This window comes from Eschrichtius robustus, chromosome 9 (genome assembly GCF_028021215.1).
Source record: "Eschrichtius robustus isolate mEscRob2 chromosome 9, mEscRob2.pri, whole genome shotgun sequence".
Classification (NCBI taxonomy): Eukaryota; Metazoa; Chordata; class Mammalia; order Artiodactyla; family Eschrichtiidae; genus Eschrichtius; species Eschrichtius robustus.
In genome coordinates this window covers 65273106-65298776 of record NC_090832.1, presented here as the reverse complement: position 1 = coordinate 65298776, position 25671 = coordinate 65273106, and the positions used below count along the sequence as shown (strand labels likewise).

The following is a 25671-nucleotide window of genomic DNA, read 5'->3' as shown; positions in this document are numbered from 1 at the left end:
ATAATCTGAGTTCTCTTTCCAAACAGTGCTCAGGTAACTTCTCTTTGGTGGCATCTTCCTTCTTGCCCTCCTTCCTAGCACAGAGGATCACTGTTTCCTGACACTCTGATAGCACTGGGCCATGCACTCTACCAGTGCTCAATTGTACGGTCAGAACTTGTGTACAAGTTTCTCTCTTTTCACTAACTGAGAGCATCAAATGTGTCACGTGTTTCTGTACATCCCTAATTCTTAGCACAGTAACGTGTGCTAAATCAGTAGTTCTTAAAAGGTGTCTGGGAAACCCTGAGGGTTCCTCAGGAACATTCCAGGGAATCTGCAAGGTCAACACTATTTTCATTTAATGTTATTTGCCTTTTTCACTCTCACATGCTTACAAGTGCACAGTTGAGTTTCCCAAGAACTTATATGACATGTGATAATATCACTCTGATGGCTAACGAAATGTGTGTTGTGTATACTTGCGTTTTAAAAACTTCTCTGTTTTAATTTCTAAAGTGGTGAACATAAATAAATATAACCCAAATAGTCAAAATCTATTTAGGGATCTTCAATAGTTTTTAATAGCTTGTAAGGGTTCCTGTGACCAAAAGGCTTGAGAATGGCTGTCCTAAGTAAGAAAAGCTGACATTCAAGACTGTCTGTGTGCCAGGCACTGTACTTGGCACTTTGTGTACATTAACTTATTTAATCCTCAGGCTACTCTGAGAGTTGGGTGCTGCTATCCTAGCAACTTTTGCACAGAGAAGTAGCTCATCCAAAGTCACACAAATGGACATGGCAGAGCTGAAATGTGGAACCAGGAATATGTCTACTAGCTCCGACTGATCCTGATAATCTGTTTTTTTGCTGACTGTGAGGTATTCATTTCTTGCTTACTTACTGACTGCCTTCTATGCATCAAGCATTATATTAGGCGCCGGCAAGACTAAAGTAAGAAAAGGAGATATGGATTGTTCTTTCATCAACTTGACCTTCCAATGGAGAGAATATTCTGATGATAAAAAAATCACCAAATCCTTTCTAATGCAAAATTCTTTTTTAACATTAATTTCATGTGCTCATTCATGTTCTACTACTTCATCTCAATTTCTCTAGTTACTTCATTTTTAAATAATGAAAATAATATCTATGAACCTCAGCACTAGTAAATAATAGTTTGACCCAATATTCTTAATTTACGAAGTCAGGAAAATGTACAAACTCATTTTTGAAAGTTTTCAAACCTAAACCTTTAACTGATAAAGAATGTTTGGGTAAGTATAGCTGATTGATGGTTCTTTAAGTTTGAACTATTCATTAGAATATGAAAAAAAACATAGTTTGAATTGTTTTATTATATTAGAAATTACAAAGTAAAATATCAAGAGATCAGTCTAAACGAAAAACTACTGCAACACATTTAACAGAAGACCACTCAAATGTTTAAATGTTGAAATATTAGTGTAAAACACTGTAATTTTTGGGGGCCATTGAACTTAGATATTCTCAGTTTTAATCTTACACACTTCATTTAAAAAAGATGACAAACAATAATGATAATAAGTTTATCACATCATATTATGTGAAATCTTTTTCAATTGATGACTTTTGTGTCTATAATTCTATATAAATGATTTATATCTCAAATTTATTTCAACATATGTTTTATTATTTGAGGCTCTGAGAGTTACTGCTTAATTTAAAAATATAACAAAATATTTTGAAAAAAGACTACTGTTAGCAAACTTAATAAGCAATGGCTAATGCAAAAGAATTTACCAATTTATTCTACCTTTTAAAAGAGCTAGAAAAATATTCTCCCGAAGTCAAAATAACTCTTTGATCAAAATTGTATTGATTTAATTTATTTAAAAAATTTTCTATTAAAAATTGAGAAAAGAAAATCATATAATATTTTTTAGCTAATATTTGTGTAGAAGTCCACAGGAACACTAGATTGGTAAGGAGAGGAGGAGGTAACAGCTGGGTGAACCTTGAGTCTGAGTAATATCGAGAGAAATCAAAAACTTCCAAAACACAGAAACACACTCTGAGGCTTCAACCTAGCTGAATAACAACCAGCAGTGGTACTCAAGCTGTTCTAAACTTGCACTCTGACAGTAGACTGGGACGTGCATCCTAAGATACATCTGCTTATTTGTGATACACTATAGACACATGTATTTTTGTTATGTTCCTATGCTGCATTATAAAACACAAAGTGATAAAGGGGATTCGAGATATTGCTGATGTTCTATTTTTAAGCTGAGTGGTAGATACAGAGATATTCAATTAATTATTCTTAATATTTCACATATACTTTAAATATGTCATTTAGTATGCTGGAAATATTTCCTAAAAATGAAAAAAGATGACAAAAATAAAAAGAATGACAAGGTCTAAGATCTTCTTCTTGAATGGCAAGTTTTGAAATCATTGCTAAAAGGTAAGTAGCTTGAATTAACCATGATTATTATAAACCACCTTTCTCTGGCCCACCCTGGTGTACATCCTGGCTTCATTTGGGGGTTTCCGGCTTCATTTGGGGGTTTTCCTGGCTTCATTTGGCTTCATTTTGGGGGCAGCTTTGACTGACATTTGGCTTCATTTTGGGGGCAGCTTTGACTGACAACTAGAGTAAGATCATTTTGGGGTCTACCAAAACAGTCTCTATCAATACACATTTGAAGAAGTCCTGCTTCTGTTTCTGACTTCATCTTTTCAGAATAAACCCAGTTTGTATTAAAGAAACTAATTTGAGTCACAAGGGTATACATCACGAAACTGCAAATTTTAAATTATTATTCTGAATAACCTTTACAAAGAATATATATATACATATGCATATACATTCACCTTTAAAAGTAAAAATCATCTTGAACTAAATCATCACCCCCAGTACTGAAAAAAAAATATGCCAGAGTTATAGAGAGTAAGAATCCAAACCAAAGATGGTAATTACCTTCAAACATTTTACCTGTAGCTTCCTCTAGTGTAGCAACGTCAAGTCTGGGACTGTAATTTCCATAACCAGCAGCAGTAAAAGCCCGAATCTGGAAAACATACACTGTTCCTGGCTTCAGGTTATTAATGGAGGCCGAAGTGGACTTGGTTTTTAATGTCGAGTAGGTCCGTTCCCTTTGATCCTAGAATCAATACAGGGAATATTTAATTGTGATTGCAACCAGGCAATTTGACAGCCAATTCTTGCAATTTATTTCAATTTGCTGCATTGTTTTTATAAAGGTTACATTGTACCCTGTGGAATATTGGAACACTGAGTTGTTTCTCAGATAATATAAAATGTAAATGTGAGCACATGCCTTTGTTCTATAAATTTCAAAGAGAAATAATTTTTTAAAAACATTTATGATGTTTTGAGCCTTTGCTTTGTTGGTAGAGGGCACAGTGGCAAGAACCATAAATATAATCAAATGTCCTTTTGACTAAGACATAAGTACACTTGTAAAATCTACAGTTTAGTTGAGGTCTTCACTTCATAATGTGGTTCTCTTAATACTGTTCCTGAATGTTATTCAACAAGCAAAAAGCCACAGGCTAAAAATTTTTATGGAAATCTATAAAATCAAGAAACTTAGCTAATACCACCAGCATAGTGACATATCAATTGTTTTCATTAAAAATTGCATTTCTCAGGGGACTTCCCTGGCAGTCCAGTGGTTAAGACTCTGGGCTTCCACTGCAAGGGGAACAGGTTTGATCCCTGGTCGTGCATGCCGCACGGTGCGGCTAAAAAAAAGAAAAATGTATTTCTCACAGAATAAGACCACTTTTACAAAATAGCATTTGATGGAATATTTGAAGTTAAAACTATTAATATAAAAGTTAATGTCTTAAATATAAAACTTAAAGTATTATATAATTTATAATTTAGCAATATTTTAAACATCTCAGTTCAATTTCCCCATTTTTCAGATATGAAAACTGAGGCTTGCAGAGTTTAAAAATGTGTTTATCATATTACATATGATAAGCTTAAGAATGGAATAATTAAAAAATCAAGAATATAAAACACTCCATCTAAACAATAGTTAAATGAATAAAAATTTAAAGCTTAGTTGATATGATTCTAATGTGTTGTTTATGAAAAAAGTTATAAAAACTACTCATCAAAATATACAATTCTAGATGGGTTCTTAATTGTTCAATAATAAATATCTGCACTCAACTGTGTCTAGAAATAAAACTATTCAGTGAAATCTGAAAATGTTGGTTTCGTTGTTTGATTTACCTTCACGATGATATTTGCAAAAGCGTAAATCAATGTATACTTAAACTGGATTTAGTGAAGCTGACTTGTAATTGTCTTCATTATAATCATTTATAAAAATGAGAGTTGATATTATAAATATATATTTACCTCAAATAAAAGAACTAGGCATAACTGATATTAGAAGACATAATGATATATACATTAGATCACAGGCTTACATACATTATAAAGCAATAGTATGATTTGTAAGATTATTTTGTAATTTGTAAAATTCAGTGAATGTAGATACACTGTTTCTGTCATGTAAAATAGAAAAGTAACTATTTGAACAAATTTATTCCAGAGCAAGGACTTGCAAAATATTGTGTCGCATTGTAAGAAACTTTACTCTCACTTACCACCTAACTTATATTTTTAAAATGTGTCCCATTGCTTTTGAAATCTGATGAAATTTCAGAAGGGACTTAAAACTGTCAGAGTTCACAGGAAAACAGACATAACAAACCCAACACTAAAAACAAGGATCCCCTTAGAAATACATTTGATGAGACAAGAAATGTATTCTCTGGTACAAAAATGAGGTATTTAAAATGCAACTTTGGCTATGGAAGTTACGCATTCATAAAGGAAATAACAAGTAAAAATATTGTAAACTTAATCTGAACGTTGAAACTAATCTTAAACTATCTGTTTTTCCATCAAAGTGAAAAAAAGTGTCTATTGCCAAGGCACTGTATGCATTTAAACGATTCAGTCAAGTCAATTCAGTCCCCAGATATTTCCAAAGCTTTACGTTTCCATTTTGAAATTCTGTCTAAATGGTTAAAATGGTTATGTATATTAGAGTACTTCAGCTAATTAAGTCAATAATAGTAACACTTATTATTATTATTACTATTAGTAATAATAATAGTTTCCATGTTTCAAACCTTGAATCAGGTCTTTCTGAGAGGTACAGCCTAGAAAATAATTTGTGAACAGGGTTGTGTCTGTCTGTCTGTCTATCTTTCTCTAGATGGGTCAGAAATAAATGCACTCATACACTGAGATATGTCACTATTTGCTAAAATTTAGCCATTATAGGGGATTAAAGGGGCAGTACTTGAGTTTTAGCCATGCTATTTTTTTCATGGAGAGAAGGGTATAAAGAAGTAGTAGACATAATTAGTACAACATATATGAAATAAATTTCAGGAGGAATTTAAAGGAGTGAAATATCATCACCTGATTCTGAAGTTCGGAGGACACTACACATTTATTACAGAAAATATTCTTAGTTTTTTCAAATTACAAAATTATCTGAGGCCACATCATTATCACCGAAACCACGTACGTAAAATAAGTCATCAAGGGCTCAAACAGACACCCTAAAAGAAACATTTTCGAAAACACAGAGGGAAAAAAAAAACCACATTGGGCCCTGTGGTTTCTGTGGTACTAAACATCCTATATCTAATCATGAGGACATCAAAACTTGAATGCCTAAACATACTACTAGTGGGATATTTTCATCTGTATAACACAAAAACTTAATACACAGAAACTATCATTATAATAATGAACCAGAGATTCAGGGAGAGGGTTATTAAAAGTGGCTAAAATTAACTATCTATTTTGAAGCAGCTCCAAATAGCTGTTATAATGACCAGCTTTAGTCGACAGTGCGGTAGGATGACACAAGACACACCGAGCACCGTACGTGGTGGTACGTTTCAGCTGTTCTTAGCACTTACTTTCTCGTAATACTTGATTTCATATTCGGTGATGACTCCATTGGGATGCTCTGGTTCCTGCCAGGAAAGCTCCACACTCCGCTGCAGCACTCTCTCCTTCATTACTCCGCTCACTTGCGAGGGAGCTGTTTGGACAAGATGTGTCAATAAACAATGAGAAAATTCACTGGATGCCTCAAATCAAATGTCACAACTGATCAGTCCCATGCTGTGCCAGTTTCATTAAGGTAAAAGAAAGCACCTTTTCATAGCTCACAATTCAGAAGCTAATGAATATTCAAACAGGACCTTATTACTGTTCATAAACCTTAATAGAAATTTAAATTAAAGTGCAAACAGCAGAAGATAGCATTGTTCAAGTTAGTGAAAAATGGAAATGATGGGGCTGAGAATGACAATTAAGCAAAGGAATGCTAATTAAGGCTACAAAATATGATTTCTAAGTCCAAATATTTATTTCACATGCAACAGCAGTACACTTTTTAAAAGAAACAAATAACTTGATACTGTGCCAGACAAAGTATATTAAATGGCTACTTTCATTTTCAATTAAAGGAATCAAACTTTAACATAATGTTTTTATGTTTCACGTGTGTGTCTGTGCGTGTGTGTGCGTGTGGGTGTTTTATACTTCATTAGGTCAAGGTGCGAGAAAATGGTAAGGCTTCTGTTACTTAAATATGTGCGTGATCACACATACACACACAGACTCTTCCACATGTAATTTATACCTACGTAACCTAGGCTTCAAGCTTTGATAGAAGCAATTCAAGCTACAGTTTTGCTTTCTCTCTATATACAGATAATAACATGCTAGAGTTCTTTCATCCTAATTAGTGGCATATACTCTTTTTGGTAGCTAAGACTGTGGAATGTAGCAAACTAATTTGCTCCGTCTAATTTGTTCAGTGACGATTAACTAGTTATCTTCTCTGTCTAAATGAGTAGCTGCATTGGCTTGGCTGAATTTCAGTGGGGTCATTATGTTTCATGTATCATGCTCTATCTCATTCTGTAAAATATTTTCAGGCTGTTAATTTAATTTTCAGATGTCCAAAATTGTTAATAATCCTGCTGACAGAAAAGCAATTATATGGGTCTAAAGCTGTTTAAGCAAGCTTCTGATGTTTATCCCTTTGGCTTTATTTTGTTTCTTCTACTTCTTAATATTTTCTTATATCAATGTCTAGAAAAAACATTTGTCACTGCTGTCTGGCTTGACGATTTTGAGGGAAGGACCTGGAAGATGCATGACTCCCATTTCCTCTCAGATTACTAACAAAAGCATAACTAGGGCAGATTAAGTGGAACAACTTTCCCTTTAGGGGCATGCAGCTGAAGTACTCAACAGACTGTTTACAGACTAAATGTGTTTCTGATATGTTTCCAATGAAGCCAATTTCTAATAAGGAATCTTATTTTTGCCACGACTTTTAAAACCTGGATATATGCAGCGAAGAAGAACTTGTTTCTAAAGTAATTTATCTCTCCACCCATAACATTTTTAGCATCTCAGCCAACTGTGTGGTTTAAGAAGCTGCATCCCCAAGCCATAGCCTTGGGGAACACATTCCCCAGCTAATGGTGAGATGAGATCCTACTTAGCCAGTAATCTCTAATAGTCTAATTTACTTAAAGCCATTCATAAAATCTGTATTTTAATTTTAATTAGTAAAAAACAGAATGCAGCACAGGTGAGAATACTGCAATAGTCAATACATAAATTACTCAGTAAGGCTGCTGGGTCTCCGATCAGGGTTTACGGCATGATGTGTGTGCCATTTGGAAACAGGTTAAATGGAAATAGGTGGGAGCACTAGTAGGTGCCAATCTCTAGGTCTTCTTTGAACAACACACATAGCTTAATGTGATTTTCAGTGTAAGTCAAACTATAAAACACTTTGCTTAGTTCCTATCCCTAAACAGTAAGATGAGGGAGACGAGACACTGAATCCTCCAAAATATGGCAGAGACTTGGGGTATAAATGTACCTCATTTAGCTCTAATATGTTGCAGCAAGATCTAAGTATAGTATGAGACATGATTTCTGCAAGTTACACATTAACATTAAACTCATTACTCATCCTGGAAAAAGAACTTTTACCAATAAAATGATGGTAATTGGGAAATGGGGGGAAAGATGCCAAAAAACACATTTGAAATGTACAGTATTTTGAAGCCCGTAACACAGCATTAGCAGTGCAGTACTCTACAATGTATTTTCCCTCTTTTGTACAAAGAGCCATATCTGTCAGTGACTATACTCCTGATTTCCTGTGTATTTCTTATTTTTAAAAATTTATCCCTTGCTAATACTGTATCAAGCCACACATTTAAAAGAGTCAGAGACAGAAGTACTAGCACATGGCCCTTGAGAATAGATAAATTGCACGTAGGAAACATCTTTCCCTACCTTATGTCCTTCAAATACAACACTCTGGTACATAAAAATTGATAATATTTTCCCTTGAGTTTCAATATCTCAGGCATAGAGAATATACAACTCATAAGATATACAGTTTATAAACAAAAATATCTCTAAGCTAATCAGATTCTAACAGTCATGATTTGCAGATAAAGTTATACATAAAAGTAAAATTGAAAGAAATATTAAAAAACATTGATTTCTATGGTTAATATATTTGATCTGCTAAATTAATCACACTGTAACAATTTCACTAAGAATATGCTCTTACACCAAAATATTCAATTAACTACAATCTGAAGTTCATTTTGAAAAGAATATGCATACAACTAATTAAATCATATACATACTTAACAACCCATAAGGTATTATGACATTTATAATTTTCATAATTATCAAAGTGAAATAAAATCTTTTGTAATTGGAATTAATGTGAAGCTAATAAATAGTAATCGACAATAGTAAATTCCCTGCATTGGAAAATGTAAGAAAACAAATTCAGAGAGGCAAGCTTTTAAACATGAATTTGTAGTAGAGTTTCTAAAAAATGATTAACAGATTAATTTCTCACCTAAGTTTCTAGAAATATTCAGCTATAAAAATTAATTTCAACTGAAGAAACAGATGGAACGTTTTGCCCTTAAATATTTTCAAGAATTATTGGGGACATATCTGGAGTCTACACAAATGACAGTGAAAGACGATCTTAGGAAATACAGAAATGTTTTCTGTGGTTTAAAGTGGTAAATCTCAACAGTATAAAAACAAAGTTGATGCAACAGAAAAGCAAAAGTCAAATAACAGGCTAAAAGGTAAATTTGTGGGCTAGGATCGTTTAGTATGAGGCTTTGAATTGAAAAATAATCAGTAAGAATGGTGGGTTTATGTACAGACCCGAACCAGTCAACATTTTCGAGATTTTGAGCTTCAAGCACTCATGCGTGATCTTTGATCTTAATCAATTTTTAATTAAAATCCAAGTACAAAAATTATATTTAAGTTACAAGATGAAATGTACTCATAAGGGCTCCATTCCCCCTCACCCTATGCCCCCCAAAATGTTAAGCTTACCTATATGTATGGAAACATTTCCTAGCATAAAGTGAGGAAAAAGACAATTTTAAAACATAATATAGTAAGCGAATGGCCCTCCAAACTCCATACTCTAATCTCTGGAATGTATGAATGTGCAACATTACATGGCAAAAGGGACACTGCAGATGTAATTAAGGTGATAGACCTTACAATAAAGATATTATCTTGGACTTTTTCAAGTGGGCCCAATCTAATCACATCAGTCCTTATGAGCAGAGAGATTTCTCCAGCCAGGGCTAGACAGATGTTGCGAAAGGTGAAGCCAGAGAGATCTGAAGCATGAGAAGGAATCAACCCGCCACTGCTGGAGGAGTCACGTGGGGAACATAAGGTATGGGGGCAGCCTTTAAGGATCAAAGACATGCCCTAGGTGACAGAGGCAGAGAAATGGAGACCTCAATGGTACCAGCACAAAGGCCTGGAATTCTGACAACATCAATGAGGTTGGAAGTGGATCTTCCCCAGAGGCTCCAGATAAGAGCCCAGCCCATCTGACAACTTGACTTCAGCCCAAGAGGCTGGCAATTGAGGCTCCAGCTGAGCCCCGCTGTGCTCAGACCTCTGACCCACAGAACTGGGAGATAAGAAATGAGTGTTGTTTTGAAGTTTTTGTGGTAACTATTTATGGTAGCAATAGAAAACTAATACGTACAGTAAAGAAAGAATAGATTTACTGGAATTTTAACAAAGTCTATGAAAAAAGGTTAGTGATAGGATAGTTTAATAATGCAATATGTTGAAATTTATGTTGAAATAACATGGAATCAAGGAATTTTGATCTTGATTAGGACTCAAAACACACTGTCTTATAGAAAAGAAATCTCCATCATACATTTGGAAGAATTTTATTTTATTTTTTTTGTGGTAGTACTTCAATGAAGTTCATGAATTTGATTTTGGATTTTAAAAGTAATTTATTTATACTAGTCATTATTTTCACTACATAAATTCTCCCACTAAATTTCAACAAAGAATGGTGAGTGGAAAAATAATATTTGTATTTCTAAATAATACAATCAGGAAAGATAGGTCAACAAGTATGAAATGACCTTTTACCACACACCTCAAGTTGTTACATCCATTGACACTTATTAGATTTCCATTAGGTAAACACAAAAAGTGAAAATGAAAATATCTTTAGAACACAATCAAATGCAAATCTGACAATTTTAGAATAATAGACTTTTATTGAACACTTTTGTTGCTTTATAGTATGGAGCTCATTTTTGTCATCCTTTGAAATAACAAATGTGTGTATTATTAGGAGTTTAGGATTTTATAATACACAACTTTTAGCTTTCTTACTCTTCCCCATAGGTGTTTCATTTTTGCACTACAGAACAAATGTATAAAAACACATGTAAATTTATTCCAATAACAAAAGAGTAGACCAAAAGTATACATGATCCAGTGGAGTATCATGTAACATATCAATTCAATTTTTAGGGTATTTAGGAATATGTAAAAAATTCTAACGTGATTTCACTAAACTTCAATTTCCTGGCTGTGAACAAAAAAGGGTCAGTAATAATATCATGAGCAATAAATACAAAATTTTATCTAAAAATTAAAGCACAGGGATTAAGGGCAATGGAGTCTTCAGGAATTATGAGCAATCCATTTGCAATATGTACCTGTCAAATTGTTTTTGGTTGGAGAGGAACATGATTTGTGGCTAAAACAAACATAAATCTCATTCTATAATAAGCAGTTGAACAAATCAGTGGGAAATGAATTGATCTTTCTCAAAATTAAATTACGGTCTTTGCGTTGCTAGCTATCACCTACCAATTAGAATGATGACGTTTTATTCAAAAATGTAAAATACACAATATAATACATAAGACATATCACAGAATGGATTTCTAAATATATTTAAGAACAATTACTGAAAAGGCAACTTGAATAAGAGCTAAAATATAAGATCTGAAAGTTCTGTAACAAAAAATGAATGATATTGAACTGACAAAGCAGGAAAAAGAAAGCATCGTGATTGGGGTGCCAGTCAAGTATATACTGTGAGTGAAGTCAATATCGTTTCAGTAGGGTAATAACACTCCTCACAGAACAACAAACGTCACTACTCTGCTGCTTGATCAACTAAGGATAGCGCTGTTCTTTAAAGCAACAGTCACAACATCTTTGCAAAAATGATCTGCTAATACATCTTTCTGAAAATAAAGTTTCCTCTGTCATCATCAGATGATTAGTAACCAATTGTTTGGAATGTTTAATTAATTACAATACGAGTTCGCACCTCCTGGAAAGTCTATGTAAAGTGCTTTAAAGGGCAAAGAGCTGAGGGTTGTGGAGAAAGCCACTGTGGCAACTGGTTCTAAAAACATATCTGGACTCCTGCTCATCTCTGCTTAAGTACTGAGTAAAATGTGAATTGATGAGGCCGTTAATTTGTAACTCCAGGTGCATTTGCATTTTCATAGAATTACAATGTAATTGTAACTATCGATGTAAATAAAATAGAATATTGTAAAAACAGTAGGTATAAATTAGGCAGCTGCCCAGAACTAGCTGTATTATTCACACCAGTCCTACCCACAGAGGAATAACTAAATGATAACCTAACATGACAATCCAGCAGGGTTAAGGAGCCCTTGATATTGAGTCATACATGTCACCTATCTTTTCAATCAACAGTTAATACTTTTTACTAGCTCAGTTCTACTCAACAAATGTTTGTTTGGCATTTACTCGATGCAGGGCATGGTGGCATTTCTACAGAAACTTACAGTTTGCTATAAATATATATATATATATATATATATATATCTCCTTTCTTCCCTACTACAACCGTACAGGTAGGTAGTGTTGTTCTATTTACTGGTGGAAAAGCTAAGGGTTACAGAAATTAAGTAGCATCCACTCAGAAAGGGGCAGATTTTGGATTCAATCACATTTTTCAAATTCCAATCCCTATATTTTTTCAACTACGCTGCAATAATTCTAGGTGCTGGCACTTCTTGAGAGCAGGCACTAGAAGCAGGAAAGCTAAGTCACACACTTAGCATGTGTTGAGAATCCATGATGTGCCATAATGATGAAAAGACCCTTAGGGGTCTACTCAATAGGTAGTAGTCCTAGAACCTGCAGATACCAGAAGAGGTCAATCTGAGCAGAGATTTTTAAAATTACTTTTTTTAAAATGGCAAATGCATGTTATATGCGACAAAATTCAAACGGTACAAAAGAGAATATAGTGAAAAGGGAGACTTCCTCTGAACCTTGTTCCCATGTCACAAAGTTACCCTTCCCTAAAGCAACTACTTTTAGTAGTTTCTTTGGTATCCTCACAGAAATAGTCTAGATATATACAAAAGTATGTATATTTTAAAAACAGGGATGATATTATTCTAATAGTTCAAAACCCTGATGTTTTTCATTTGTCTTGTATTTTATAACTTGTACCATTCAACAAATACATATCTGCATCACTCTTTAATCAGCTGCGTTGTATTCCATTCTGTGGATGTACTACTGATATATTTGACCAGATGCCTATAAATAACTATAGTCCTCTCCTATTATCTTAAATAATAACAGAGCCAGGTTCAAGATTGGATCCATGATTTTCTCTCTAGTGGCCTCCACAAAAAAGTTACAACTCACTGAATCATTCTTCCTCTGCTTCGGCTAATACAGAATTATTTTATTATTTTTTCCCCAAAATCCTATTTCCCTTGCTGACAGTACTACACAATGTAATGTTTAATTATTTCATAGTTGTTTGTCTCCTCAGCTATTCTGATGCTCTTTGAAGGCAGGACATTTGGAGAAGCAGTAGCGCGAAGGACTGAAGAGCATGGGCTCAGAGCCAGTCTACTGGGTGTGCACCTAGGTTCCAGCGTTTATTGGCAAATGGTGCAGTCTTGAACAAGGAACCAAACTTCTTGAGCATCAGTTTTCTCAGCTTTAAAATAGCTTTAATCAGAGTGCATACTTCATAAATAGAATTGTTCTGGAAATCAGTATATAAATACATGTTAAATACTTAAAACCACTCCTGCGACGTGGTAAGAAATACATATATATATGTATATTTATTATTATCCTATACTTAGTTTGTCTGTATTAGACTTACTGATGCCTGGGACTCATTCCAGAATACTCTGATCCTGAGATCAGATTCAGGCATCATTATTTTTCAAATGGTCCTCAGATGAAGCTGCTGTACAGCTAAGCCTGAGATCAATTCCTCTGAAGCTTTGGCAGGAAAATAAATTGTCATTTCAATGTGGAATTCCAGGGCTGTCTATAATAAATGCTAGCAAATGTTAGGCTTTTAAATATTGATAGGTTTTATTCAATTTCAATCATTTAGAAATGACCAATTTCCATAATTTATACTCTCTATTTTATATATACCAGCTAAACAGAAAGACATTAAGGTTAAGTCATTTAGAAGGAACGTATCATTGTAAAAAAAATGAAATAACTACCAAAACGGGAAGAGGTCCCACAATACACATTCTTTTAAAAATATTACATATTAAGTTGAGAGAAAAATACAGATGAAGCAATCTCTTCTATTTTGGGTGGTGGGGAAATTAATATTTTGATTGCTTTAGAAAAAAAACACACACTTTCACATGTGGTCTATCAAGTAATCTGACTCCATCTCTAAATTTCCATGAATCTAGAGCTAAAGGCTATCTATTTATAAGGTCAACTACGTGACTATAGTCTCATTTTAATGATGAACTATTTATAGAAATGATTTATAAGGAAGTATGGGATAGCTATAGCCCACAATCAGACCTTTTCAATAATGAAAATAAACCCTTATTAAGAATAAGATATACATGTGTGTGTATACACATTTGTTAATGACCAAAACCTCCTTTACATGTCATCAGAATAAGCTTTTCAGTTGTGTACATTTTCTTTGACCTTGGAACATGTTTTATTATAAATAGAGAATCATGTTGTATTTCAATCACAAAAATATTGTAATACCAGTCGGCAATTTTTGAAACGCTGATTTAGTCCAAATCCTTGTGTTATGGCTATCTTTAATTATAATTTTCATAGTTATCTATTTACATTCTTTACAACATGAATATTCTTTCTATTAATTTATATTAAACACAGACTGTCTAAATTTTTTATTCAATATACTGTAACTATACTTCCTTACAATATGAGATGAATGTAGTCCCTCATTTAGATAAATAATTTTAATTTATATACTATTATATGTATCATGAACACATATGAATGATTCTTAAATTATGTAATAACATATACACTAATATTTACATATATAACTATGTGGCTAAGTAAGCTCATTAGTTCCTCTTCCTAAATATCTACACAATGTTTAAAATATTGTTCTGTATATTATAACATTCTGGAATTCCAAAGATTCAGTTTACTTTTCAGAGGCAGTATAGCGTTTATTTAAATAACATGTAGGTTGTTTATTAAGAGGAACATTGTTAATAGAAAGAATATTAAAGAAAGAGGAGACATGAGATTTGCCTTGAAGCAGGACATTAATAATGTATATTCAGAATTCCCATTAGAATAAAACTTACATTACTGAATGCCAGCTGTGTGCTTACTATGTGACTACACTGCATTTTTAACCCCCAAGTCCTTTTCCAGTACACCACCATTTCTCATCATCATAAAATGAGTATAATGTGTTACAACCAAAGTTTTTAAAAAATGAATGAAACCATAAAAATTGAGTTTACTGCATATAGTGATATGGTTTCATAAAATGTTTGTTTCACATGTGAGTGTTTGTGTATAAATATACCAAAGTACAGATATACAACGTGCATCTATGAATTACTTTTAATAAATACATTAAAATTTTTTTGAAAGCCACTTTATTACATGATATATAATTGAGGGTATATCTGTTTACAAAGAGATATGAATGTGTTTAAAGTGATACAATACAAAACATAATACAACAAAAGTAAGTGTGAGAGTTCCCTGTTACACCATTCTTTTACTCTATCCCAAGTTCTTGATAATGGTTGAAGAGAACAGCCAATTTCATGATATTCTGGCTGCTATCAATCTCATGCTTTTCCACTTTACAGTTTCTTTTTATTTTACTTTTCCTGCTTGTGTCTTCTACTTTGGTATGAATTATTTTTGACTGTATTTTTTCTAGGCCTACCTAAAACTTGTATGTATCCAAATCAATCTATTTTCTTAAATATTATCTAACAATTTTTGTTTTGCAGCTATTGTTCTTCATTAGTGGTTTTGTTTATCTTATTTTTTTACATTTTTTGCAGAAATCATCACTCTAGTGCTCCTCACAACTAATTTGATTTTAATTCTCCGTTCTATTATAAGTTTGATTATTCAAGAAGGAAAAGAAGAAAGGAGGAAGAAGAATGTAACAAGGAGGAAGAGGAGAAGAAGGAGAAGGTGAAGGAACAGAAAAAGAAGGAAACCTAAAGTATCTCAAAACTCACTAAAATTATCTCACTTAAAATGTGCAATTAAAAAATGTTATCATCCCAATTGCTCCAGGTACTCTGAATACATTTCATCTCTGAAGCGCATAAACTTAAGAGATTCACATTGCTTAATAATAAGTTCTCAACACCAGTCAAGATTTATTACTTTATTTCAAGAACCTACTACAAACTAAGTACGTAGTTTAATAGAGTCTCCCGAATACATTTCAACTAGCATTGCAGCTTGTATTTTAAAGTTGTTGCTATTGCCTAGGAAGTCAGGCATAAATGAAAACTGCCTTCAATTGCCTAAACCTGTATAATGCCGATGGTGCCATGTGGCATTAATTTACTAAATAATATTTTAGTACCAAGAGAAAATTAATGCAGTTTCCTAAAGTAGCCAATTAATACCCAAAGAATCATTTTTATACACTGGGAAAATCTGGCTTATAATTAAATAGTTATATATAGGAAGAGTTACCAATTTATGAATAAGTTTGGTTCCAAAAGTTAATTTGCAGTTTAGTTGTTTGTAACTTGGACTTCATTTTTCATAGAATCAGTATCAAAAAAAGCACTTAGATTGCCAGGTTAGCCAACAAACACATTTTGACCCAGAATGTCGTTAAAATATTGTACATTTGTTAAGAAAATGAGTTAAAAACAATTCTGCTTCAATGCTAGTAACTACGGAAAACAGAAAAACCAATAGGATGAAAAAAATGTGTTTGCTATTACTATTTAATACAGGTGCTTCAATACAAGAATTAAAATCTTCCAGAATCCTGCCAAAATTCTGGTGTCACTTAGCCAGAGACAGAAACTGATCAATATTTACTAGGCTTCTGCCACTGCCCTCATCTTCCTTATAGGGAGTTTTGACTTTATTCCTAAATAGTCTCCAGCCACCAGGAAATAACCATCTCAATAACTAACTAGAACATAAATACAAGGACAATACGTCCCTAGTTTCACCTTTTATCAGTTAGAGCAGGGGTCTATGGCCTTGGGCCAAATCTGGCTAGTTACCTGTTTTTGTAAATAAAATTTCACTAGAACACAGCTGCATCCATCTGTTTACATATGGCTTATGGGTGCTATTTGTGCTAAAATATCAGAGGTGAGGAATTATAACAGAGAAAATATGGCCTATAAAGCAGGAAATTTTTATTATCTTGTCCTTTTCAGAAAAAGTTTGCTCACTTCTAAGTTAGAGTTTGTTTGGTTGCAAGTAAGTAAAACCCAAATAAACAAGGGTTTAATTGTTTTTTACTTTTCTCATGCAAAAAGTAATATACTTCACAGGTGAGCAGTTGCTATATTTTGTCCAGTGGCTCAAGGATGTAAAGATGATTCTCCTGGCCTTTCCCTCATTGGTTGCAATGCGTTGCGATTGCCGCTGCTACAGCAATCATATCCATGTTGCAGGCTTGCAATGAAAAGGCAGTGGGGAATGCTCCGGGTCTAAATAAGGAAAGCCAACTGTTCCAGCAAGCTCTAGCAGTCTTTTGTTTTTGTCTCATTCATCTTATTCCCTAGGTTGGACATGGATTTCTAAAATTTAAGCTGGGTGTACTGCTGCCCTAGAAAAACGATAGTAAATAAGAAGAAAGAACTTGATATTAGGGAGGAAACCAGAAGTGTCTGCCACCCTCATCTTCCCAATAGCAAGAGAAAGGGAGATCATTCACTTAACTTGATTTCTACACTTCCAACCTCCTCAATTAATTTCTCTTCTGAATATAGAACAGAAAGGATGAAGGAAAGTGATTCAGATTCCTAAGTGAAGGCGCCAGATCATGGATAAAAAGTAAGGTTATGTAAATTGGGACTTGAGAGATATTTATGATATCACTAAATCTTTATCTGGCAAGTTTAAGAGTGAAGTGAGAAAAAATGTTTTCTTTGTTTGGTCACATCGGGGAGTTATTTCAGGTAAGGCTTTTTCTTATAGGACCAGATAGCTGTAGAAAACCTGAACAGTGCAATGGTCAGGCCTGAAAAGGTCATATCAGGTGATTTAAACAGATTTTCCTGGAGAGAAGCCATTTACTAGACAGCATGAATAACATGTTAACTAAAGAGAACCTTTTATAAGAACACCTTTTAATGACATTATTTCATTTAGCCATTTGACACGAGAAATTCCTAGGTGAAATAGAGAGTCTCAAATTGATTGACAGTACTAGCAAGGAACACACCACCATGCATATTTTAGCCACTTAGTACATGCTAAGTAAATGGATACATTTATTACATACAAATTACCCTTTCTCTTTTATGTAACCAATCTCTTCCTCTCCATTGGATTCTGCCTAATAGACTACAGATTTCTCCCATGCGAATAAAATTATTTCTCAAGCCTATATCCCCTTCCATCTGCCAGGGAATCACTCTTCTTCCCTTTACAGCCAAATATGCCAAAAAAGTTGTCTAGATTATTTTTTTCCCTTTCTTCAAAACCCATTCATGCTCCAACCTTCTCTAGTCTGGCTTCAGTCCACCTCATTCCATCCAGTTGGTTGGATAAGCCACCGATGCGCTCATCTAACCACAGTGAAGTACTTTTCTCAATCCTCATCTTTCTTGTATTCTCAACAGCATTAATATTGTTAACTTTTCCTCATTTTATCCTTGGCTCGCATGACACATTCTTCTAGTTTTTCTCTATCTGTCTGGCTAATTCTTTTCTTTCCTTTTGCAAGCCACTTCTCTCCTCATTCAAAAGTCAAATTTCCTGAAGGTTGTATTAAAAGATGCTCATTTTCATTAGTCATTAAGGAAGTGCAAATTAAAAACACATTAAGATACTATATACTTGATATCAACTAGAATGGCTACAGTCAACAAGACAGATAATAACAAGTGTTGGAAAGGATGTGGGAGAATCTAGAACTCTCATACACTGTTGGTGGAAATGTAAAATAGAACAGCCACTTCGATAAGCAGTTCGGCAATTCTTTTAATAGTTAGATATAAAGTTACCATATGACTCTGTAATTCCACTCTTAGTTGTCTACGCTGGAGAAATGAAAACATAGGTCCACATGAAGACATTAACATGAAAGTTTATAGCAATGTTATTCATATAGCCAAAAAGTGGAAACAACCTAAAGATCCATCAACTGGTAAACAAATAAAATGGAATATATACAAGGGAACAGTATATATTCAGTATATATTCAATTCATAAAAATGAATGGACTTGCTGTATGGTACATGAATGAACCTCAAAAAACATTGTGCTAACTGAAAGATATCAGATGCATAAGACCCACATTGTATGACTCCATTTATATAAAATGTTTAGAAAGACAGAGCAGCGGTCCCCAACCTCTGGGCAGAGGACCAGTACTGGTCCGGGGCCTGTTAGGAACCGGGTCGCACAGCAGGAGGTGAGAGGCAGGCTAGTGAGTGGAAGCTTCACTTGCTGCTCCCCATTGCTCACATTACCGCCTGAACCATCCCCGTTCCCTACTGTCGGTGAAAAAATTGTCTTCCATGAAACTGGTCCCTGGTGCCAAAAAGGTTGGGAACCGCTGCTATAGAGACGAAAATTAGATTTTTAGCTGGCTAAGTCTGGGGGTAGGAATGGGGAGTGACTGAAAATGGGCAGGAGGGATCTTACTAGGGTAATGGTAATGCTTTAATATTTTATTGTGGTGATGATTACACAACTCTTTAAATTTACCAAAAATCATTGAATTATACACTTGAAATGGATAAATTTTATAGTATGCAAATTATATCTAATGAAAGCTGTTAAAAATTGGCTTTCCATGACTTTAGAATAAGGACCAAAACCTTAACATAGCTTACAGTTTGACCTCCATCTATCTTTCCAGCCTCACCATGTATAAATATCCCCCCATTCTGTGTATCCTATATTCCTTTTGTTCCTCAGCTGTGACAAACTCCTGTTCACACTGAGGTGAAACATCATTCTGACTGTTCCTCTTAGAGTATCTTTTCCAACTTCTCTGACTGAATACAACCCAATCTGTTTGTGTTCTCATGGAATTAGAAAATTTCCATTTACAGCAGTTTAGAGGTGGAAATTGACATGCGTTTGTATAATTATTGGATGAACGTCTGTCTCCCCCACTGTATGTTCCATAAGGTTGTAGGGACATGCTTGGTTTTGACAACAAAATGTCCTCACTATTTATCACAGTTCCCAGCCTTTAGGTACATATTAAATTCTGGTTTAACGTATAAAGTACAGCTCTCAATTATCTAAAAATTTCCTCTAGGATGCAAATTTTTTTGTTGTTGTTCCAGGATAATTATTCTCTCAAATTAAAGTGTGAAAGTATCTTTCAGAACTTTGCGAAGTTGAATACATACCTTAAGATCAGACTGTTTGCTTTTTTGACTACTGCTTGCAATATCTATTGCAATTCTCTAAGGGAGAACCATCACAAAATGCCAAATGATAAAAAAAAAAGACAAACAAACTAGTGAAACCATCCTATATTAGAGTAACTTAAAAGTCAGTTATTAATTTTTGGTAATTTTCAAAATATCAATATCAGTAAGATAAATTCTGATACCAATGAATTCAAACTATTCTTTCAAATAAGCATAATTTGGCTTATGGTATTCTGAGGTGTTATTTTATTTTATTAAAAAAATTACCAAATGCAACCAAGTTCTCTCATTACATCTTGTTCTGTGTGTCTGCACAGGATTTTGGAGATATATAAAATCATAGGACATAAAAATATTGGTTATATATAATATACTTGTTAATAAAACAAAGCCCATCAAAATATGTTTCAATTCCCTGAATTTTTATTTAAATGGTCATCATTAAGAAGGATTTTAGTTAATGCCTATTCTTTTGGCCTTAAAACTGCTTGGGATAAAAAAGCAAAATGTTTGAAAATTATAAAAGAACAAATTATTTTTATAAAAATTGATACACTTTATATTTATATACATATATAAAATATATCTTCTTAATATTTATTCGAGGTTATTTTTCATGTAAGAAAATACTATTGTTCTTCATCTACAGTATCTAAATATAAATACATATGTATCCTATATATGAACATGTGCATACATATACACATATATATAATGATACTCATATACAAACTTTTCATATCTGTAATTAAAAGCACTTTATGACCCACATATTTTGGTAATTTTATCACTACTGATTTCCAAATGTGGTAACTACAGAAAAGTATTGTGAAATAAATGACTTGTACATTACAGATATTTCTCATTGATATAAGGCAGTCTCAGAAATTGTATTGGTGCATCTTCTCTAAAAATAAACTCTATATTTAATAAAGGGATGAAATTGATAACTCTTCAGCTTTCTATTCAAACAATCGCCAATACATGAGAAATAGCATTAGACTTTTCCTCAACTCTGTGGGTCAATCTGCCAGGTCTAATTTCAAGGGACTATTTTCATCATAGGCCATTTTGCTTACAAAATTCTGATAAGAAAATTCTGATCTAAAATTTTCCTCTGACACAGAATTTCTTTCTTCTTTTCTCTCTCCCTACTCTCTCTCTCTCTTAGTTTTAGGTTAGTTATGCAGCTGTAGATCTCTTTTGTCTTAAATCAACAGACTACCTACAAACCAGCACCAAGGCTCAACAGCAACTTCTGTTTTCTTAGAAGTGAAGCAATGCCGGGTTCTGAGCACCTTCCGTTACATGTTCACATAACAAGCTTTCCTCACTCAGTGCTAGAGCCAGGCTCTTCAGAATGCCCAGTGACCTGGTTATCTTATGACTAGGAACCTGGCAGAAAGTCGCATGAATAATTCATTTAAGGTAATTCTACTCCCTGGTTAATACAAATCTGACTTTTCACCATCATAAAACAAAAGAAAACAAAAAGTACAACTGCAGGCAGAGAATGTAACATTGAAATGTATTCTAACTGTCTATGTAGCAAGTATTAACCTGCTGATACTCACTTAAAATTGCAAGTCACTGACCAATAAATGCTTAATTGCTCTTTAAGATGAGTGCATTTTCTCTTTTGTCCAGTGGCACACTTCTCTGGAAAACTCCATCATATTTCTGAACACATCCCTTATTTCTGCTGTAAATTGTCATGGATGACAAACAAAAGCACTTGTGTAACATATTTTGTGTTACATATCAATGAAAAGTGAGAGACAGATTCTGTATGGTTTGTGCTTATTAAGAATTTATTTTGAATGGAAGGTTCCTTCTACAGTATTTTAAAATAAGAACATTTGAATTTAACAGAGTTCTAGTGTTCTATGGTTTGGGTTTTGTTTGTTTGTTTGTTTTTGTTTTTTTAGTCAAAGACAAAAAAGAATTATCATTAAGCATCTAACCACACAGCCAAATAAAGTATTTGATAAAAGTTGCAGAATAGATTAATATTTTACCACTAAATAACAGACAAGGAATAATTTTCTGGTGCCAGAGTACCAGGTTATATGTTCAAGGAACAAGAATAATTTGTTAGCTGCCCATTGATCCATTAAAAAAAAACTGTAGATTATTCCTTAGGTACAGTGCAAAAGGACACTGGGCCACTGAGGACACACACACACACACACACACCTACACATGCACATACACGTGTGTGCATACATACACACATGCATGGCATGTAACTTCATTATGCCCCAGAGTTAGAAGGAAAAGTATTTTCGAATCAGTCTAAATTTGATTTCTCATGCTTGAAATTAACCTGCATCCTCACCACAACATACGACTGGGCACTGTTTTGTATGTATATACGAGTAATTCGAGTAAATGGAAGGAAAATGTATTGATAGAAATGCCCCACCCCCGAACTTCACAAGCTTTGAAGTCACACAGAAAATATCTGATCCCAGCTCTGCCACTTACTAGTTATGTCATCTTGCTCAAGTTGCTAAACTGCTCTGAACTACATAATTTTTCATCTGCAAAACTGAAATGATATGGGTGCTGCAGAGATTTTAAAAGATAATAAATGTGAGTCACATACACGTTTAGCAATTAGCAATCTTTCAATAACTGTTAGTATTATTATGAAAGAAAGAAATTAAAGAGGAAATAAGCATGCCAAATCGACTTTACAAAACAACACAACAAAAAACATTTCTATTCGGTTCACTGACATTATTTTCTTCTAGTGCAAACTGTCATTTTATAATTTAATGTAAATATTCTAAATACAATATATTTGAAACCTTGAGTATTTTACTTTAGATCCACAGGGATATACTATATTCAGGCATCAGGTGCAGAGATGCACAATCTTATTCGATTATTATATCTAACTTCAGTTTTTTAATTATGTGTGTTAATAAAGAATATGACTTGGTAAATGCTCTACAAAATGTGAAATCATCCATGCAAACAAATTCTAATGTAAGGATGATATTTACTAAATAAATTATTATATGTTAAATTCTGAATATTGATTATAAACTGTAATATTTTCTGATAAGAGGCAATTGTCTTTGCTAATACACTGATTTGTTATTATTTTAAATTACGTGAATGGATGGCCTTAACATTTCTTGATAACACCTATTATAACCTTTGAAAAACATTCTGAGTTTATTATTCTGATGCTTCTAAGCGCTTTTAATCGCTCCCAATTAAGAATCATAGTGCTGGGTACTTAAGCTGTGTGACTTTGGGCATATTATTTCATTTCATTGTGCCTCAGTTTTCTCATCTCTCCAAAGTAATAATATCAAGTTTTAAGGAGATACCTAAAGTATTAAATGAGAAAAGATAGGAAGTGCTTAGCAAACTAAGTATAGAATAAATGACAGCTGTCATAAAATGAGCACAGCATACAAGGCCTGTCCTGGTCAGTCTCTGTTTACTTCTCCAGCATCACTTACCTGTCATTTCCTTCTCATACCTATCTGCCAGGATTGCAAAATGCCTTCAAATTTGTTTAACAGGGAAATCTCTCTCTTGTTTAACAGTTCATGCTATTTCATGACTCCGTAGTTATGGCTACTCAATTTCTTCTACATGGAAACCTATGTCCTAGTCTGCTGGTAAGCTCCGGCCCACAACTTCAAGACAACTGAATGCTCAGCTTCTCTGTACTTGGTGTATATTTCAACTAGGGGAATTACCTGTTTACGTGCCTTCCTCCCTTACAGTACATGAGCTCCACTGGGGTGGGGACTGTATGTGTTCCTGGTTACATCCCCAGACACTGCACAGAACCAAACACAAAGCAGGTACTTCATACGTGTTTGTGGAACAAACTGAAAGGTTTTTTGACATTTGGACAAGCAATGCGTCTACTTAAAGATGCTTTAAAATAAATTTACAACAATATCCACATCTCTGTCTTCCATGTTGCCTAATATTGTTGATATTACCTTAGTATTTTAAATATCTATGGCCGGACTGATACACTCATTAGATAAACAATAGCACATATACTTTTTTATTGGAAGACTGGTGATTTAAGAAAAGGCAGGTAAAAGGCAGCACTCTTAACTTGTGTTAAAAGGTTTTTCTTTGTTCTTAGGTTAAGTTGCCACGTGACAAAGTTGACCCTGATAAAGAGTTGTGGAGTACCACTGTATTACGCTATAAACACCTATCGCTTTAGATCAATATCCAAGAAATTCCCCACTGTGTCTACAAGCCCAGCATACTAAAGTCGGCATAAATAAATCATTTATTTTATACTAACAATAACCTACAGAGAAGCAACTTAACTTCCTCACTCAAACTTTCATTTTGTAGTACAAAAATAACAGAATGCTGACAACTTCTTTAAATGCTAGGTAGACAGGCAAACAACCCTTTGAACCACAGATGATAGGAGCAGATAGTGGAGAGGTATTCAAGTTAAGTCTATGCTTCTGCCATTGCTACACTTCTAATTTTCTGCTCTTATTTTAGAGGAAATAACTCTTTATATTCGTGCTGATCTGCGGGAGCAAAGAGAATGACGACGTTCTTATCCTTTTAAGTTAGAATATATTTTTAAAACATAAAGTGAAAGAAATAATTCTGGATCTGCAAATATTCAAAAGAAATGATAATTTCTGTTTTCCTAATAATAAGTTGTCGATTTTTAAAACCATTGATAAAAATTTTATACACTAAAGAATTATTAAAAATCAGGTAATATGTAGAAAAGACTAGGTAAGCCATACATGATTCATAAATAATGATTTTTGTAATTCACAATTTAGTTTGTAAAATATTTGACCTGTTATTTAAATTTATTTGCACTTGTGGTTATATTTTATTAATCAAAATTTTGGTGACAATTTAAGAATGGTTTTTTAGAATACTCAGGTATTTTAGTATCAAGAGATTATTAATAATTTCTGAAATGCTTTTTCTTTTGTTTTAAAATATGAGTGTTTCACAATATGAGATAAGCTTCAGAAAGAAACATAAAATTAAATAAGCCGTTTAGGAAAATTAGATATGAAGGTTTATCTGTCATATGTTTACGGTTAGTGCTTGCTCCCAAGATTATCTTTATGAAATCCCTTGTTTCTTTCTTTGACATTTGAAAGAAAACATCACCATTCTTGTCTTTTTTAAACCAATCTGTTGACACTGGTATCAAACAACTTTGAACTGATGTTGAGTTGTGTAACAAGTGACAATATCAACTCCCAAGACAGACGAAATGCTTGCTTCATGAATGCATTTTGACAGGTCGACACCAACCCGATACTTACAAATGTGCAGCAGCAATAAGCGAGCATCACAAGTAGTAAAGAAAAGCTTCTATTTCCTTGGAAGACATGTTTATATGCTCAGGAA

General features: G+C 33.6%; 1 protein-coding gene across 2 annotated transcripts in view; it reads right to left on the bottom strand.

Annotated features, from left to right (window-relative positions):
* EPHA7 (EPH receptor A7) overlaps positions 1-25671 on the bottom strand; it is a 164071-nt gene that overhangs the window by 23794 nt on the left and 114606 nt on the right. For both annotated transcript variants that reach the window (XM_068550802.1, XM_068550801.1), the window contains exons 6-7: positions 5950-6074; positions 2945-3128 (exon numbers count right to left, since the gene is read on the bottom strand). In XM_068550802.1, coding sequence (XP_068406903.1) covers positions 2945-3128; positions 5950-6074 — 309 coding nt within the window. The remainder of the gene's footprint in view (positions 1-2944; positions 3129-5949; positions 6075-25671) is intronic.